Genomic DNA, 18,882 nt, shown 5'->3' with positions numbered 1-18,882 from the left:
AAGTTCAGTAAGTGCTATAAGGAAGATGAAACAAAAGAAGGGATGGAAGGAAAGCTTTAAGTAAAAGGGAAATTATACGACTGGGCAAAACTGAGTAGTACAGCACTTGCCTGCCATGTGTGAGACCCTAGTTTCTGTCCCAACCACTGTCAAAAACAAGTATGTACATGGTTGTTGAAGAACTAGAGTTGGTATATTTGAAGAAATGAAAGAAAGTACAGCTAGAGAAGGGAGAAAAAGAAGAAAGAAGGTAGAAGATGGAGTTCAAGTTAGCAGGGAAATCCAACAAGAAGTCAGTGGATGGTGACATTCTCAGTTGTTTTAAGTTGTGCTGGGAAAGAACAGAATATGAGAGGGGTCAGCAGGCTATTTCCATCAATTGAGGTGAGTACTGTTGGATACAAAGGAGGTAAGGACAATGGAAAAAAGTGCTCAGGTTTAGGAGGTATTTTTGGTTTTATTTTTGCAGTGGTGGGGACCAACCCAAAGCATTTGCACATGCTAGGCAAATGCTCTACCAATGAGCTACATCACCAGAATATTTGAGAGATTTCTGAGGTAGAATTCACAGGTCTTGATGACTTAATGTATGGTCTCTCAATTCATTCTGGCTATTACCAATTACCATAAACAGGGTAGCTGATGAACAACAGAAATTTATTCTGGTTCTGGAAGCCAGGGAGTACAAAATTATGAGGCTGGCAGATTCCATGTCTGTGAGGCCATTTCATAAATGGCCAGTCCTCACACTACAGAAGGTGCTACATAGTTCTCTGCATTTCTTTTATAAGAGCACTTATATGGGATCCATCTTCAAAATCCAATCACTTCCCAAAGTCCTGTGCCTCCTAATACTATCCCCTTGTGGGGTAATATTTCTTTTTTCTTTTCTTTTTTTTTTAAAGAGAGAGTGAGAGAGGAGAGAGAGAGAGAGAATTTTTAATATTTATTTTTTAGTTCTCGGCGGACAACATCTTTGTTGGTATGTGGTGCCGAGGATCGAACCCGGGCCGCACGCATGCCAGGCGAGCGCGCTACCGCTTGAGCCACATCCCCAGCCCAATGGGGTAATATTTCAACACACGTTTTTGAAGACACAAACATTCAAACTGTAGCAGGACAAAAGAAGCGAGAGGGTGTCTGTTTATAGCACGTGTAATCACGTAGGTAGGTACCACATATTGGAAGCAAACAGATCAGGGCTAAAGTGCCAGTTCTATTTTGGGTCTATGTTTGGATTTCTCAAAGACACGCCAAGAATGATCTCTCCCAGGCACCTGCAACTGTACAAGGGATCAGTTAAGTTTGGCTGACATCAAATGAGGTATGAATGTTCACAGAATTGGCTAAGATAACTTGGGGCAGCACATTTATGCAAGATTAATCAATTCTCCAGAAACAAGTTAGAATATAGCAGCAAGAAGCCTACACTGGTGGTATATCACTATAATTCTAGCTAATTGGGAGGTGAAGGGAAGAGGATCACCATACCCAGGAGTTCAAGACCAGCCTGGGAAACACAGCTAGACCCCTAAAACGCAAACAAAAAAAAATGGCTTCGGGTCACACCTAAAGTCCGAGACTGGCATTGGTTCTAGAAAGAATATACTGCACCTAGAACGATTCTGAGACGCATAAAACACCCTTTTCAACAAGCCAGAAACATTGGCTGGACAGTTCCACATCTCCCATATTGGGGTGGGGGCAACGCTAGAAGGTGGGCCAGGGCTCCTTCTCCGTCCAGTGCCTGGAATCACCGGATGGAGACTCGCGTTGTCTCCCACCGCTGCCGGCTCCCGCGGGTGCAACGGAGAGTCCCGAGGGGCCTCTCAGCAAACACTCGCATCCCCACTGCCCAGTTTCTATGGAGACCCGTGGTGTTCTGTGGACTTAGAACATAAGCCTACTTAAACTCCGCTTCGGGATGCCCATCGCTGAACGCCCAAGTGCGCAGGCGCTGACGGAAGCGGGCACCGGAAGTGACCGATACTTCCGGCTTCCGGCCAGTAGCCACCTTGGAAAACCCCAACTGGTTAGCATTTCCGGCAACCTGTAAGGTAGTGGCCAAGCGGAAACCCAGGGTCTCTCCCGCGCCATACGAAGCCTTCTGGGAGAACTACTCACCGCTTTCCTACCCCCGACTCCCGGCACTGGGCGGCATCCCGTGATGGACAGCTGCTGCCCGGTAGAGCTGGAGGTACCTGGCCCTGTACTGCTGCTATGCAGCAAGACTGGAAGGCGAGTGGATATCTAGAGCTGTCTTCCTGGAATAGCGCTGGAACTTTGTGTCGAATTCCGGGGAACAAACGACTTTACTTACTTTATTAGATGGCACAAAGTCATTCATTCAACCCCTTCAAACCACAATCCAATGAGCTTCAAAAATCATTATTATCATTTAAAATCACTGTAGTACCAAAAAAATTTTTTTCACTTCCTTACCATCCTCATTAAAAAAAAAACCAAAACATTTATTAGATAACAAATTGCACATCAGATACACATCACCACTGCTGAGATATTGCAATCTAGAGCTAAGACCAATGAGAATGCACCAAAACAGTAAAATTGAAACATTAAACAAACAGTAAAGTGCATACAGCAAACATACTCTGAGGTATCCAAAGGAACTAAAGATTACAGCATATTCTTAGGTTTATATATGATATAAGTTGTATCCCTCTCTTTCCTAGATTATTCATGCAGGGAGGGTTATCAATTTTAAAATAAAAACACCTGAATTCAGATGGGCCTTGGAAACATGGATAATGGCCATCAATAGCTCTCCTAATCGACAAGACAAATACAGATAAATATACACATTTCTAATAAAAGATCATTTACTTTTTAAACAGATGGTCCAAGAAAAAAGCACTTCCTACTAAGGTCCCACAGCAATAATGACATTAATGAACATTCAACATGGACTTTTTATTCAGATAAACTACAACCTGCTATGTCTCCCCTTGAACACATACACAGTAAATTGCAGCTTATTTTGAGCAAGAGCTGCAGTTTCACATTGTATTACATCTTCTGTTGCAGTCACCTGAATACTGCCACTTATATGGAATCTCAAGAATCAAAGACTCAAAATTGGCATTTACTAAGAAATGTCATTTGTTCTTAGTTTTAACACCCTGAATAATTGGGTTAGTCATTTTCAGTGTTACATAGGGGAATGTGAAGAGACTATATTACTTGTATCAAAACAACTCTAAATGAAACTATTTTTAGCTCAGCTGTTTTAAGAAAAACACCACAATTTCACAATTTCTTAAATTATATAACATGTAAACTGTTCGCATATGAATTCCATTAGGAAAATGTTATTTTCATCAATGATGACTGTTTAACAGAACTTGATATTCCAGCCATCATGTTAAGGAACTGTAGAATATACATTTTCATTACTGCATCAATGACCAAACCAAGGAATTTGTTCAAAACCACCTTCCAGGTACTACTTTCCATCCAACTGCTCCTCAAAGAGGCCTTTATGTCTACTCATGAGATTTCCCAGCAATAATTCCAGTTTAGTAAGGGTTGTACTTTTATACTATTTAAACAGAGTAAGACCATTCTTATATGCCAATCAAAAGACCACATATAGTTTTGCTGATAGGTATACAATCATTTTTAATGTAAAAAGAAATTCTGTTTGTATATTTATAATATCTCTGCTTTATAACCACACTATTTAATATTTTGCAGCAATATTTATCTGTATAACAATACCTAAGGATCTATGTTATGAAGTGTCTTGGTTAAAATTCTAACCATTTTTATATGTATTTGTCTTTTGAGATGGAGAGGAAGTGTTGTGATTTTTTTGGAAACTAAAACCTTATAGAACTTGAAATCTCAAATCTGATTGTAGGGATGGGAATTAACACTAGAAGTCCCAGAGGGTCTTCTGTTGCTTTATGAGCATACTTGAAATTCAGGCTTTGGATAAAGTGCAAAGAGAATGAAGGAGTTCCAAGATGCAAGTACACAGGGTGGTCTTCATAATGACCATCGTCCCTCCATACCGCAGACTCCCTGGTTGCTTGCACTACTAATACTTGGTGGGAATGCCAAAACATAACAAAGTGTCACAGAATGCAAAGTGTTTAGAATTAGAAGACACCCAAATTTTTGGGGGGGTGGGTTCCAGGGATTGAACTCAGGGGCACTCAACCACTGAGCCACATCCCCAGCCCTATTTTGTATTTTACTTAGAGACAGGTTCTTGTTGAGTTGCTTAGCACCTTGCTTTTGCTGAGGCTGGCTTTGAACTTGCAATCCTCCTGGCAAGCCTCCCCAGCTGCTAGGATTATAGGTGTGCACCATCGCGCCTTGCAGAAGACACCCAAATTTAAATGGCAGCCTCACTACAGTGTAATGCTTTGTGTGCTTGGCAAAGTACTGACTTTTAACATTCTAGGAGCTTCAGTTTCTCATTTATGAAACAAAGATAGTTCTTTCTCTGTCACATATTTATTCCTAAGATTAAATTAGATAACACACCTAAAGTATTTAGCATGCTCAAAAAGTTATGATTATTCATAACAAGTCAGGGAATGTGCTTCAATAGGGATTTGGAGGCAAATCCCCTTAAAGTGTATCAAATACCCACTGGAATTAAGTCTAACCTCCAGAAGAGGGGTGTAGTAAGACTGCTAAAACTCCTACCAAATATTTGAGTCAAAAATGCCAAGACTTTCCCTTGACATCAGATCTGAGAATGGGAACTCCATAGATACAAGTTGCCATCAAAATATCAACAAGTCCCATTCATTTGGGAATTTTAATGCAGGGGGAGGATATTCTAAACTCCTCTAGAAATTCGCATGTAAAACAATTATCTCCATACAAATATTACATTCAAATAGTTATAACAAAAAGTACAAAACAGATATAAAGTGATTCGATTTCCTAGATACTATATGTGCAAAACTGGCAATAAATAAATTTTCCTCTAAAACTTACTTAGAAACCACATAAACAAAATTTTAAAAGAAATCTAACAATAACCTTCATTTTCATGAAAACTGAATTTTTTAAAAAAGGTACTTTGTTTCTCTGGCTCATACAAATGGAATGTGAACAGTAACTAAGTTCAAATTCTGGCTTCATTCACTAACTATGTGACACTGATGATGTTTCCTTATTTAAAAACTTGAAATAATACTGCTGAAATCAAGGTTGTGGTGAAAATCAGATATTAAGTGGAATGTGTATAAAGTGTTTGGCACAGTGCCTGGCACAAAACAGTAACTGTTTCCACCATACAGATACTGAAAAACCCAAGCATTAATGTAAACTTGTGTTTACATGGTGTTTTTTCTATGGGTTCGCTTATGAGTAATGAGATGCATATTCACTTTAAAACTCTTCCCACACACGGTACATTTGAAAGGTTCCTCTCTTGTGTGGCTCTTCTGGTGGCATGCAAGTTCTGAATCCAAAGCAAAACTTTTTGCACATGTTTTACATTTATGGGGCTTTTCCACTATATGAGTGTTTTGATGAGAAACAAGCTCAGAGAAACAAGGAAAGGTCAGGTCACAGTCAGGACATTGTAAGGGTTTGAACCTGGAAAATGAAAAAAAATTTTCATCATCAATATGGCATTTGTGAGAGACCTCCTTGTGGTCCTTCTCAGGGAAGTCAGTGTATAGGGGCTGCCTAAAGCTCTTCACTCGCTGGGTGTACTGGTATGGGGTGGTTGATGTGTGTGTTTTCTCATGCAAAGCCAGATTTGTTTTCTGATCAAAATATTTACTACCATTAGCACTTTCATGTGCTTTTTCAACAGTATGGCTTTTCTGATGCTGTGCCAATCCTGGAAGCCACATAAAACCTTTCCCGCATGTGTCACATGTGTATGGTTTTTCCTTTATGTGGCTATTCATGTGCCGGGACAGATGTGACTGCTGGCGGAAGCTGGCACCACACTTGGTACACTTATAAGGCTTCTCACCAGTGTGGATTCTCCTGTGTGTCCTCAAGTTGGCTCTATGATTAAAGATTTTCCCACAGTCACCACATTTGTATTTTTTCTCTGCTGAATGAATTTTCTGATGTAAAACAAGGTATGAATTATCACTGAAGCTTTGGTCACATTCAGGGCACTTGAACACATTTTTGGCTTCTTCCCAGGGAAATTCAAGAATTTCAGAAAGTGCTCTGACTCCTAAACATTGAGACAATTCTACTAATGGGGTGTGGTTGTCAATGGTAACTAAAAGGCTTATCATCTCTTTCTTGCAAGTGGAAGTTCCATCTGAGAATTTCCTTTCAGGGACTCCAACTCCATCCTCAGAGGACTTTTCTGGGTAATAGACAAGGGGTGCAGCAATGGAGTACTTTTCTAAGGAAAGTTCTTCAAGTTCCATAGACTCTTGGCTTAATTGCTGATTAATCTCAGTCTTCCCTTCCCCTCCTGTTGATTAAAAAAAGCAAAACACGAAGAACACCTTCATATGATACTAGGGAAAGCAGCAGTTAAGAAGCAGTTACACAGAGGACCAGGAAACTGCAAATGGATTACCTTATAACCTAGACACTGACACATAAATAAAATCAGAAACTAAGAGGCTTTCCTGGCTTCCTCAAAGATCCAGGTCCAGGTGAACCTGTAAGGGGAAGGAGCAGAGAATGGCTCTAACTAAGTCAAAGTCGAGTGGGATAGGTACAAAGGACAATGTTGGTATGCACTGTCTAGAAATATAGATGTGTCTATTTAAAACTCAAGAGCTTTTCATCATTTAAGCTAACTCAAGTGACAGCTGAGCAATGAAAACTGGAGTAAGATTGGGGTTTATATTTATCAAAAAAGAAGGCAAGTATTTTTCTACTATAACAGAGAAACAGGTTACTAAAAGTAGTTTCATTTCACCAGGAGAAGTCTCTAAAACTTCTGTGCCCTGAGGAACCATGGAAGTAGGGCTGCTGTGTGTACAGCAGGTCAATGATGGCCAGTCTTACCTCAAGGATGGCTGACAAAACTTGGGCCTGCCAGAAAGAGTTCCTTTTGAATATTTTTGCAAATATAACCAGCTCTCACATAGTTATGGGTTCTGTATGTAAAGATTCAACCAACCACAGATTGAAAATATTCTAAACAAAAACTTCATCAATACTAAACATGTACTTTTTTTGTCATTATTCCCAAAACAACATGTGTAACATCTATTTATATTATACTTACTTTGGGTTAGGTATTATTAAAATCTAGATGTGATTTAAAGCACATGGAAGATGTGCATGGATCATATGGAAATACTATGATACTTTATATAAGGGACTTGATCATCTGCTGATTTTGGTACCCTTGAGTGGAGGGCAGTGTCCTGGAACCAGTCTCCTGCAGGGACAAGTATATTCTTCATTTATAAAGCTAATATATTAATACAAAAAGGACTCTTCCTTCCAAAGAACTAAAGTCCTATGACTGTTCCAAGTCACTGACTCTAAAGGGTTTCTGGTCTATAGTATAATGCATGGGAATCCAAACAGTACCCACCAGTTTTTCTGATTTTTCTGAGTTCACTCTGGGATATCAGGGTCACTAGGATTTGAGAGCAAAATAATAAAGAAGGAGCAACTTCTTAGAGAACTTAAGCATCTACAAAAGTTTCCTTAAAAACTTTTGCTGAGTATTCATCTCCATATACATGGAAAAACTATCCAAGGCCATGGAAAGAACCACCAAAAAGGAAAACATAGAACAGTACACGAAGTTCACACAATAGTTCCTACTCCCACCAGCCAAAGTGGAAAGACCCACCAGCACACAGGACATCAAGCAGTCTCCTAAGGAAAATAACTGCCTCACAAGTACGACCAATCATCTCTAGCCTAAAGGTTGATCTGAATCCACACAAACAAAGCAAAAAAAAAATGCAACCTTGAAAGAATCAAATTGACCCCAAGTAACTTAACTGCATCCCACCACAAAATCCAAAAATATTTTTATACAACAAAATCAAGCAACCAACAAAATAAAATTTACAATGCCCAAAATCCAATCAAAACTTACCAGGCATGTAAAGAAACAGAAAAATATGATCCATAACAAGGAAAAAAACTATCACTAGAAACAGACCCAGAAGTGACAAAGATAAAAAAAAACTAGCAGAAAAAAATACTAAAATAGCTATTATAAATATACTCCATATGTTCAAGAAGGTAAGGAAAAACACAGACATGATAATGAGAGAAATGGAAGATATAAAACATAAGTTCTGGGATAGTTTAGATACTCGACCCAGTTCAGAGGTAAAATATACTCACGCATAGGAATACTGCAAAGATCCCCCTTGGATGAGAAAGGCATTAGCACCCCCTTAAGAGCAAATCACTTTTCCATCTTTAGCAAATGACAATAATTTATAGTAATGGGGTTTCCCAAGTGCAACTGTAAACTGACTGCAACAAATATTAGGGAAGATTACCAGGAATTGCCATGGGTTGTGTGAAATCACAGGTACTACACTAGACTGGATGTCTGTCTCTCAAAAATCATCCTACTCTTTGAAACTTGTTCCTTCATGCAAATTTTCACCATATCTGTATAAATCATTCAGCAAAAGGTCCTGCACCACCATATCAACATGTGGACAAGAAATGAAATCCTCATCCTAGAATTAACAAAAGTCCAAAAATGCAGGAAAAACAATTGCCTTACCCATCAAAGCCACATCTTCGAAACACTCCTGTTTGATTTCTTTTTTGATTTTCTGGGCAGGGTGCAGGCTCACACATTCCTCTTGACAAAAATATACAGCTAGGTCGTCATACAGGATCGATCCCTGAAATAACATGAGAACCCATCTCAATACAAGAGTGTAGTGGTACAGCCCCTCAGTCTAGGGAGGTAGAGAACAGCTAAAATCATCAGATGCAACGGGTAAAAGGGTTTGGCCTAAAAGATTTCCAAGTGCTAGAATGGGATATAAACAGGGTCTAGGAGTGGGGTTGGAGTTAGGAAGGAGAGAGTAAATATGGACATAAATTTTGAGGCAGTGACTTAAGGGTCAAGAAAGTATGTTGTGAGAATGATGAAGTCTCCCCTTCATTTAGAATGGATACTGTAAGAGAAAGAAGATTGGCCAGCCAAGGAAGACTCACAAGAGAGGTTTTAAAATTCTCCCAATATCCTTTCCTTTGCTGGTCTCTCTCTTCCTTCCCCATGGCACTCATTGCTCAGCTCCTTCCATCACACTACATCCAGGCCCTCTACTCCTCCTCTACGTTTACAGTATTTTGCTGTGATTAGGAATCAGCTAGGCATTATCATTATTGAACGAGTGTGGAGTGAAGCCTAGAAATTTGCCATTTCCAGAGGCATTCCAGGAAGACACTGACAAACTGCTACAAACCCCTCCCAAGGGCTCTGCTCCCTAGCTAGTGGTTTTGAAAAGAATTTGGTAAACCACTTCTCATCTGTGACCGGTCTAGGAACGAAGGGCGAAGGGCTACTCGGGAATCGGGCATCCTCCCATCACTACAGGCGTACCTAGCCTTTCTCCGAGGAGGTCAGGCGGAGGCCGGAATATAACCACTGAACTTGGATGGGAAAAAGGTAGCTTGTCTCACCTGGGCGTCGGATGACGCGAGCGCAGACGCCATCTGCAGAGTGGGGGGCACCTCCTGCAATCGCTTCGGGGAAGTCAGACAAAGCTTCGAATAGAAACAAAGGTCCCTGGAGGGGCCCACTCGGCGGCCAAGCTCCTCGTGCCCGCAGCCTCCCTCAAGCTCCCTTGAAAACCAGGGCCGACTACTCTTCCGGGTCCAGCCTCGAAAGGGGCCCACTCAGCTCCGGAGCAGAGAGCCTCGCCCTACCCCAGCCGAAGCAGCAGGAAGCCACGCCCAATCGAGACGCGACGACTAAAGACTCTGCCCCGCAAAACTCCCACGCTCCCATGCTCCCCCACGCAGGCGCCGAAGGGAGCCCCTAGAAGCTGTGCGCTACAGCACCTCCCCTCCCCTCCATGCCGCGCTGTGATTGCCCAGATTTTCCGAGGGGGCGGATCCTCTTCTGAGTAGACCAATCGAGCAGCTAAACTGAGGCCTGGAAGAGTGGGGCAAGTGGGAGACGTAGATGCTCCTGTGTTTCTACCAGTAGGTATTTCCGTTTCCGCTGGTGGGGTCTCCCCGGTGAGCTCCAGGCCTGCTGACCCTGAGAGATGTGGTGTTTCCTAGAAGGAAAGAGCGAACACAGGAAGACTCCGAGACTCGAAAGACAGTCGGTAATGAGATCTGGGAGCGGCCAGCAGGGCCTTGTGTGCTTCAAGTGCGGGTCTGGCCGGGGCCTGGGACTGCGGCCAGGGGCCGGCCTAGTTGCAGTTGGAGCAGTGTGCGGTCTTCGGTTGGTTATGGGGCCATGGGATGTAGAGGGGTCTTACTGGCTCACAGGGTTCAGTTCAGGGTAGGCCAGGTCGCTGGTCCCCACTGCACTGTAACCTGCAGCTGTAGCCCAACCAAGTGATTCAAAGCCACGGTGGACCTTAGGCAGGAGTAGAGCCTCTGGTTTTCTGCGCCGGACATCGATCCACTCCTCATACCTCCCATTCAACCCTTTCCAGTGCCAGACATATGATTGACACTGGGTGCTCTGGTTAGAAACTTAAGTTAGAAAATCGAGCCCTTTCCCAAACTCTGCCAATGATTGCTTCATTCATCTCGACCAATTTGTAACTTGGCTTTCCTTAGCTTTTTAAAAATTTTACTCTTTGTTCTGAACAAAGAGCTAAGAATATCTGTTATCAATAACCTAGAGGGGGGGCTGGAGATGTGGCTCAAGCGGTTGTGCGCTCGCCTGGCATGCGTGCGGACCGGGTTCGATCCTCAGCACCACATACCAACAAAGATGTTGTGTCTGCCGAGAACTAAAAAATAAATATTAAAAAAAAATTCTCTCTCTCTCTCTCTCTCTCTCTCTCTCCTTTCTCACTCTCTCTTTAAAAAAAAAAAAATAACCTAGAGGGCAATTTCAAAAGTAAGATAATGTAAGTAAAAGGAATTGTGAGTTTATGAAGGTGTTTCAGGGGACAAAAAAAAAAAAAAAGGAAAGAAAAAAACAAGAATGATAGGTACCATAAAAATTCTAAGTGAATCTTAGCACAATTTCTTATTCTAGTACCAGGTTACTTAGGGAATGATTGCATACTCATTAAAACAATATCACAAGAGTTGACAAGTAGCAGGATTTAGTGGAATATCAAATAGGATAATTTCAGCTGCAAGTAACAGAAAGCCCAACAAAATGATGTTCAAAGATAGGACATTTGATTAATTTACTGGCTCAGTGTCAGCATCAAAGTCCCAATGCCTCCATATTTCTTCTCTGTCATTCTTAGCTTGTTAGTGAAAATGACAATGCAACCCAGATAATGTACACAGACATGTATTGTGAAATGTACTCATCATAAACCAGTAATTTTCAAGGTAAAAAGACCATCATAATTTGGTTTAGTAAATCAGCTTCATGCTCTGGCATCAGAAGCAGGACCCAGACTTCCCTGACCATCTACCTGTACAAAATCAGGGCTCTATTAGAAAACAAAAGGAAGTAGGACAGATAGCTAATAGTTAACATATTACTAGTGAGATCTATTGACAGCTAGGAAAAAATTTTTGTGGAAATGGGTCACAAAAGGGTAGCTGAGGGCCCCAGGAGAAGGAGAAAGGTGCTTCAAGGACAGATGGAGGAATAAGAACAAACTCCCTTATAACATAGATCAGTCGAAAGCATATATGAAGAAGAGCAGACAGCCTGATATACGGAGAACTAAAACTACAGGTATCTTCATTATAGAGTCTTTCTCCTCTTCATTTATGCTTAATGCTTTTTTTTCAGGGATGCCTTGTTTGGGGGCTCGGAATCTTCTAATCTGGATTTGCAGCTGTGTATATTACCTGGATTGCATTGTCACTTTCACTAATAGGCTAAGAGTAACAGAGAAGGGTCTGGGGATGTGGCTCAAGTGGTAGCACGTTCGCCTGGCATGCACGAAGCACTGGGTTCAATCCTCAGCACCACATAAAAATAAAAAATAAAGATATTGTGTCCACCTAAAACTAAAAAATAAATATAAAAAAAAGAATGACAGGGAAGAAATATGGAAGCATTAGGACCTTGATGCTGTCAGAGTCACTAAATTAACAGTAAGCTTGCATGTCTCTTGCCTTTGAACCCTATTCCCATTATTACAGAGAGATAAGCACAGTTTCCGATGACTAGATTTGAATCTTATAATATTAACTTGTTATATAAGAAGAAAAAGAGTTATTCCTGAAATGGGAGAAGAAACAAAATCTTCCCTAGCCCTTCTAGCAGCAAACTACCAAAACTATAGATAAGTGGAAAAAGAAAGAGGAAACATGAAAGTTTGATGAGATAAAAAGCCTAAACTACATTAAGATTGAAAGAATAAGACTGAATTATATGCTTAACTCAATTTTTTTAAAAATCTGAAATATTTGATTGTATAAATATTATATGCTCAAGTGATGTATTTTAACCATTAAAATTAAAAATCCACAACCTCCTTTTAGAGGAGTCTTCATTTCCACCTTTAATATACCAAGAATAATAATAATAGTCTCTATGTATTGAAATGCTTTTGGTAGATGAACACCAGCTTTCTCTCATAAGATCACATTTTTTTCATTAAAAATAACTTTTGCTGGGCACTTTGGTGCACATCTGTAATCCCAGCATCTCAGGAAGCTGAGGCAGGAGGATTTCAAATTCAAAGCCAGCCTCAGCAATTTAATGAGGCTCTATGCAACTTAGCAAGACCCTTTCTCAAAATCAAAAATTGAAAGGGTTGGGATGTAGCTCAGTGGTTAAGCACCCATGGGTTCAATCCCCAGTATCCCCCCAATTTTTTATTATTATAAAAGCAGTATGTGTGTGTTTTAGAAAGTTTGAAAATAGAAATAAGCAAAAACATTGTCAAAGCACCACATTGCTATCACGAAGAGATTACTGCTGTTACTCTTAAGTACATATTTTTATTTGATGAATTTCAAAATAATTTCCAGAATTAATTGCTCATTAGATTTGATATGGTTTCCATTCAGAGATAATACTGCTCTTTAGGGCCCACTATCTAAAATTAAGTACATCTCTGGTTCTTAGGGTATGTCTATTACTCATCAGAAATTGGCACAGGGCCTTCTCATGATGCACCAAAGGAGTATATGTAAACAAGATTATCTTCCTCACAACTTTAGAGAGGCTCTTCTCACAGGTGTCCAGAATACCCAACTGAACAGTAAAGAAAACATGTATTCTTGACTCCCAGTCTCTTATGGGAATGATGGCTGCACCTCATGCTTGCAAGTTTTACTTTTACCAAAAACAAGAAGCTTTCATGATTTCAAAACTAAGGTTACCTCTAACTGGATAGGAATCTCTTCATCAGAGATGTGGTGCTATAAAATGTACCTCCAACATGTTAATGTCATTATTATAAATTAACTTTGTTGTGTCAATTCAGCCAAATTGTTTTTCAGTTACTGAAGCCAGAGAAGCTTCCATTTACAGATTCTAGACCTACTGATACTGATTAATTTTTTTGACACAGTACCTTTATTTATTTATTTATTATTAGTTGTAGGTGGACACAATACCTTTGTTTTATTTATTTATTTTTATGTGGTGCTGAGAATCAAACCCAGGGCCTCGCACATGCTAGGCGAGCACTCTGCCACTGAGCCACAACCCTAGCTCCTCTTTATTATTTATTTTTATGTGTTGCTGAGTATTGAACCCATGCCTCACATGTGCTAGGCAAACACTCTACCACTGAGCTACAGCCTGAGCCCCTGATTAATTCTTGTTAAATAGAAGCTTCAAACAAAGACTCCTGGAGGGTAATGGGACCCACAGAGAATGCAGGTTAGACACAATGAGGATAGAAAAGAAATGACGGGATGGGTAGTCGGTTAGAAGACTACATGTTTAAGTTATTGCCCCCCCAAATGGGTTCATCAAATTAAGACTTCTGAGATCCAGGATTTAATTGAAACTTACTAGCCTAGGAGTTACAGAGATGGGATGGCCAGGAGTAAAATGATGGCCTTGCCTCTGATGGCTGGGCATGGTGGTGCATGCCTTTAATTCCAGTGACTGGTGACTGGGGAGGCTGAGGCTGGAGGGTCATAAGTTCAAGGACAGCCTGGGCAGAGTAGTGGGACCCTAACTCAAAATAAAAAAGGGCTGTGGATGTTGCTCAATGGTACAATGCTCCTGGGTTCAATCTTCAGTACTCGGGTGTCCCCCTGCCACATACACACACGAAGAAGACTTTTTTTAAATTATATTATTGTATTTTAATACCTTTTTTTATTTTTATGTGGTGCTGTGGATCCAACCCAGTACTCTACCACTGAGCTACAACCACAGCTCCCAAAAGATTGTTTTTTACCTTGAAGGAAGAGGCATGGATCCAGACTTAGTAGGGAAAAGAGTTCCAGGAAAGGAGTCAAAGCCTTCTCTGTCCTGTTTGGAATGTTGCCATTGTATTCAGAGGAAACTTACTTATGTGAAATCCATTTTGACCTGTCAATAAATATTTTTTAAATTATTACTACTGAATGATTCTGGGGGGTTTAGTAAAATAAAGGCTTTCACTTAATTCATAGGAGGGTAAATGAGCATATTCTTTTTTTTAAGTAAAATAGAGTATTCCAGTCACTCTAACTGAATGCAAATAAATATTTAGTTTAAGCAACAGTCCCTTGTGAGTCTAATTAATAAGCCCAGTCTTAGAGTACACTGACAGATAAATGGAGAAGCAGACCCTCTGAGACAGGAACTATGTAGCCGCATGGTCCTTTTCTTTCTCTGTTTTGGTTCTAATTGCAAGTAGTCTCATCCTTGATTATCCATCTTATACATATGCATTATTTCACACCAAGGGAGAATTTCCAGATATTTTGGAAACCCCAAATATTTTTTTCTTGTTTGTCCTGGTTTTGATCTATGCGGATACTAATAAAACCCTTAGAACCATCCACTCTATTTCATGCCAATCTCATGTAATCTTTCCACTTTCCTGGGAGTGCCCCAAGGATGGTCAAGAGCCCTTTCAGGCAGAACAAGTACTGATTAACAAGCTGCAGAGCTTGCCATGAAGTGACTTATTTTGTTTTTTCTCCTGGACACTAGGAAAGAAGTCTTCCTGTAAAGGCTGCTTTTGCAACCTTGTGACTTTCCTCCTAGGTAAGTCAGGAAAGTTATGGTTCATGGCTTTAGTGAAAAACTGGTCCTTTCTAATAAAGAATCCATTTGTTTCTTGATTTTCATCCTTCGTAATGGGCACTCAGAGCTGCCACTTTGGAGAGGAGCTTCATTCATCCTGTGTGCCGTAAAGGCCTTGGGTGAGTATTTCATTGTAAGATGGGGACAATACCTATCTTTCAGAGTTGTTGAGGAAGGAAAAGAGAACTTACTGTAAGGACTATAACAGTGTGTAGCACATAGCAGACACAGTAAATCTATATTTACTCATTCCATTCTAGATATTGCACAGTTGTTTGCAATCATCTGCATTGAAATCCTGATCAAACTATCAGTTAAACACACAAGGCAGAGTGTTTCCTGGTCACCATTTGAATACCCACAATGCCTGGCCTTCTTTAAGTGAGGAAAAAAGAGAATTTAATTTCAAAGTTTGGCCCTCATCTCATATTTGCTTTTTATTTATGAAAATATAGTGCTTGTCCATGTAAATATCTCTGAAAGAATGCCAGGAACCTGATAACCTTAGTTCCCTGGAGAACTCTGGTACTCAGAAACAGAGGGAAATATTTCTCACCTTGAATCCTTTTGTCCTTTTAAAAAATTTACCACAGGCATGCATTACCTCAAAAAAGTGTTTAATGTCAGAAAATCTCCCCAAGTTAAACCAAACTAAAAATATCTTGTTAGACACATTTGTAAAAATGTGTTATGTAAAGGTGAAATATACTTAATACAAATTGAAAAAAATGATCAAACAGACTAAGAAATACACATGAAAACAATGACATCTTTGTAATTTCAATTGCAGAGAGGTAAAGAATAGTATCCCAGGGCAAGGGAGGGAGAAGGGGAGGTTCACCCAATTGGACAGGGCAGAGTGCCAGGAAAGGAGGAGGAATGGGAATGGGAAAGACGACAGAATGAATGGGACATAACTTTCCTGTGTTCACATATGAATACATGACCAGTGTAACTCCACATCATGTACAAGATGGAGTAAGTTACTTACTTACACAAAAATGGAAACTTATACTCCTTGTATATACAGTATATCAAAATACATTCTACTGTCATGTATAACTAAAAAACCAATTTAAAAAATTTTAATACAGTGCAAAAAAATAAAAAAAGAATAGTTTCCCATGTTGGCAGGGGTGTGGACTGTTTGTCTTGGTGTAGCAAGTGTAGTCTTCTTGCTCTTGGTATGACAACACATTAGTAAAAACCTTTCTAGCAGGCATTCTGTGATTTGTTTCCAAAGTTAAAATGTGGTTAATTAAAATCATTTTAACCAACATTCTAGGAATTTTTCCTACAGAAGTACAGATGGTCCCCAACTTACTATGGTTCAGCTTAATGATTTTCCAGCTTTACAATGATGCAAAAGCAATACACATTCAGTGGAAACCACATTTCAAATCTTGATCTTTTCCCAGGATAGCAATATGTGGTACAATACTCTCAAGATGGTGGGAGGGACTAGGGAAGAATAGAAGTTCATTGGAGTAGACAAAGGGGAATGAAGGGAAGGAAGGATGGGAATAGGAAAAAGAATGAACTGGACATAATTTTCCTATGTTCATATATGAATGCAAGACCAGTGAAATTCTACATCATGTACAACCACAAGAATGGGAGCTCAATTAGAATAAGTTATATTCCATGTATGTATAATATGTCAAGATACACTCTACTGTCACGTATATCTAAAAAGAACAAATTTTAAAAGTTGAGGAAAAAAAGATGTTGGGCAATGAAAGCTGTCACAAGCCACAGCTCCGAGTCAGTCATGTGATCAGGAGAATTAGCAACCAATGTGCTACAAGTATTCAATATTGCCAGCATTTTGGTGGACATATGTATTCAATAAATTACATGAGATAGTCAATATTATAAATAGGTTTTGTGTTAGAAGATCTTACCAAACTATGGACTAATGTAACTGTTCTGAGCATATTTAAGGTAGGCTAGGCTAAACTATGATGTTCGGTGGGTAAGAAATGTTAAATGCAGTTTTGACTTAATATTTTCAACTTATGGGGCTGGGGATATAGCTCAGTTAGTAGAGTGCTTGCCTAGCATACACAAGGCCCTGGGTTCTAATCCCCAGCACCATATTAAAAAAATATATATCTGAACAGATCTCTCTCTCTCTCCCTCTCTCCCTCTCCCTCTCCCTCTCCCCCTCCCTCTCCCTCTCCCCCTCCCTCTCTCCCTCCTCCCTCCTCCCCTTGCTTTCCCTCTCCTTCATGAGTCTCTTTCCTCCACCACCACATTCTTCCACCATGATGTTCTGCCTCACCTTGAGCCCTGAGGAATGGAGCCAGCCTTCTATGGACTGAGACCTCTGAAACCATGAGCCCTCAACTTATGGTGGTTTTTTTTCAGGACATAATCCCATTGTGAGTTGAAAACATCTGTAATCAAAAAGTGTGCAGGTGGGGCTGGGGTTGTGGGTCAGTGGTAGAGCACTTGCCTAGCATGTGTGAGGCACTGGGTTCAATCCTCAGCACCACATAAAAATAAGTAAATAAAAGTAATTGTGTCCATCTACAACAAAAGAAAAAAAAAGTGTTCAGGTGTATGTACATGTTTGTGAGCTGCAGTATTGTTTACCACCTGAATGTCCAGGTGTTGGTGGGGACTGGATTGCCAGTCCTTGCTTTCCTCCCTCCCCAGCTATAGGTCATCTTACCACTCTTTCCAAATAGAGCAAGGGGTCATAGGTAGGTCACATCCAGAGAAGGGAGGCTTTGGGATCTCCCAGGCTTAGAATAAGAGAGCAAAACTGGACTTCGTTCCTATATGGGCCAGATAAGTGTATCAGGGCCATGAAAAACGGTGGGTGAACATTAAAGTACCTCATTTTCTAGAGATTCTGGTCTTGGAGTGTCTTCAGAAGGGAAGGGCAGAGCTTGTCCATGCAGATGGTAGCTGGCTGCTCTCTTTAGGTCTTTTGTCTCCAAGGCTAGGTGAGAGCTGGGGAGCTGAGCACACAGGAATCGGGGGCTTCCTTTTAAAGGCCCTGCTTGACAGTTTGATATGTGACCAGACCATGGGAGACTGCAGCTTTCCCCCACCAGCAGAACCTTTAGGTGTCTCTCTACTTGACCCAAGGCCAGAGGGTGAAATGGGCCATGAATAGCCAAGAGAAAAATAGTGATGTACCTGATAGTACACTTAGGGGCAGGGGAAGAAGAAACAACTTTCCAGAGAACTCCTGATGAAACAGAACTTCTAGAGGAGAGAGGTGGCAGCTCTGCCTAGACTTCACAACTGGATGAAATTCAGTTGTAGCAAAACTTTCAGTTCAATAGATTAACTGAAGGAGAAGATGATCATTACAAAGCTAGTAATCTGTTGGATTAAGAATTAGAATACAGCAGTGCAAAAGCAAGAAGGCAGAGACTTGGAGGATGGATTAGAACTACGCTCCCTATGATTAGATTGTTCCTGAAACAATCCCCATGACCAGGAGATGCCCCTCGCCCTCTCTTGCTTAGGCCAGGGTCATCTGAACTGTCACCAGGCCAAGGGAGAAAGGGTTGATCTTAATTGATTAAACCAGTGAGGGACCACTTTGAAACAGTGTGGGGCCAAGGCCACTCAGGGGGAGAGAGTGGAATATTTTCTTA

At 40.6% G+C, this 18,882-nt stretch overlaps 1 protein-coding gene and 1 long non-coding RNA gene across 3 annotated transcripts; one reads left to right on the top strand and one right to left on the bottom strand.

The window, feature by feature from the left end:
• Window positions 1-2,312: 2,312 nt before the first annotated feature.
• ZNF597 (zinc finger protein 597) lies at window positions 2,313-9,723 on the bottom strand. Its single transcript, XM_081296755.1, has 3 exons — window positions 9,589-9,723; window positions 8,678-8,801; window positions 2,313-6,430 (listed from the first exon to the last, which is right to left on the bottom strand). The coding sequence occupies exons 1-3, from the start codon at window positions 9,619-9,621 to the stop codon at window positions 5,316-5,318; spliced, it is 1,272 nt and encodes a 423-aa protein (XP_081152881.1). The 5' UTR covers window positions 9,622-9,723; the 3' UTR covers window positions 2,313-5,315.
• A 380-nt stretch (window positions 9,724-10,103) lies between these two features.
• LOC308650625 lies at window positions 10,104-17,965 on the top strand. 2 transcript variants are annotated; one of them, XR_014022364.1, is made up of 4 exons: window positions 10,104-10,241; window positions 15,173-15,226; window positions 15,331-15,384; window positions 17,556-17,965. It is a non-coding gene; the product is annotated as an uncharacterized lncRNA (long non-coding RNA). The 2 variants fall into 2 exon arrangements; XR_014022365.1 differs by having other exon boundaries at window positions 17,502-17,965.
• Window positions 17,966-18,882: the final 917 nt, after the last annotated feature.

This window comes from Spermophilus citellus (genome assembly GCF_964194105.1).
Source record: "Spermophilus citellus genome assembly, chromosome: 6".
Classification (NCBI taxonomy): Eukaryota; Metazoa; Chordata; class Mammalia; order Rodentia; family Sciuridae; genus Spermophilus; species Spermophilus citellus.
Note: the sequence above shows the minus strand (reverse complement) of the source record. Positions and strands in the feature narration are given on the sequence as shown.

Bases quoted from the DNA above. Each gene is read 5' to 3' on its own strand.
- ZNF597 (XM_081296755.1), bottom strand. From the start codon at position 9,621: ATGGCGTCTGCGCTCGCGTCATCCGACGCCCAG. The intron at 8,802-9,588 runs GTGAGACAAGCT...ATGTTATTTCAG, and splicing joins TCGCGTCATCCGACGCCCAG to GGATCGATCCTGTATGACGA. The intron at 6,431-8,677 runs GTAAGGCAATTG...TTTAATCAACAG, and splicing joins CGAAGATGTGGCTTTGATGG to GAGGGGAAGGGAAGACTGAG.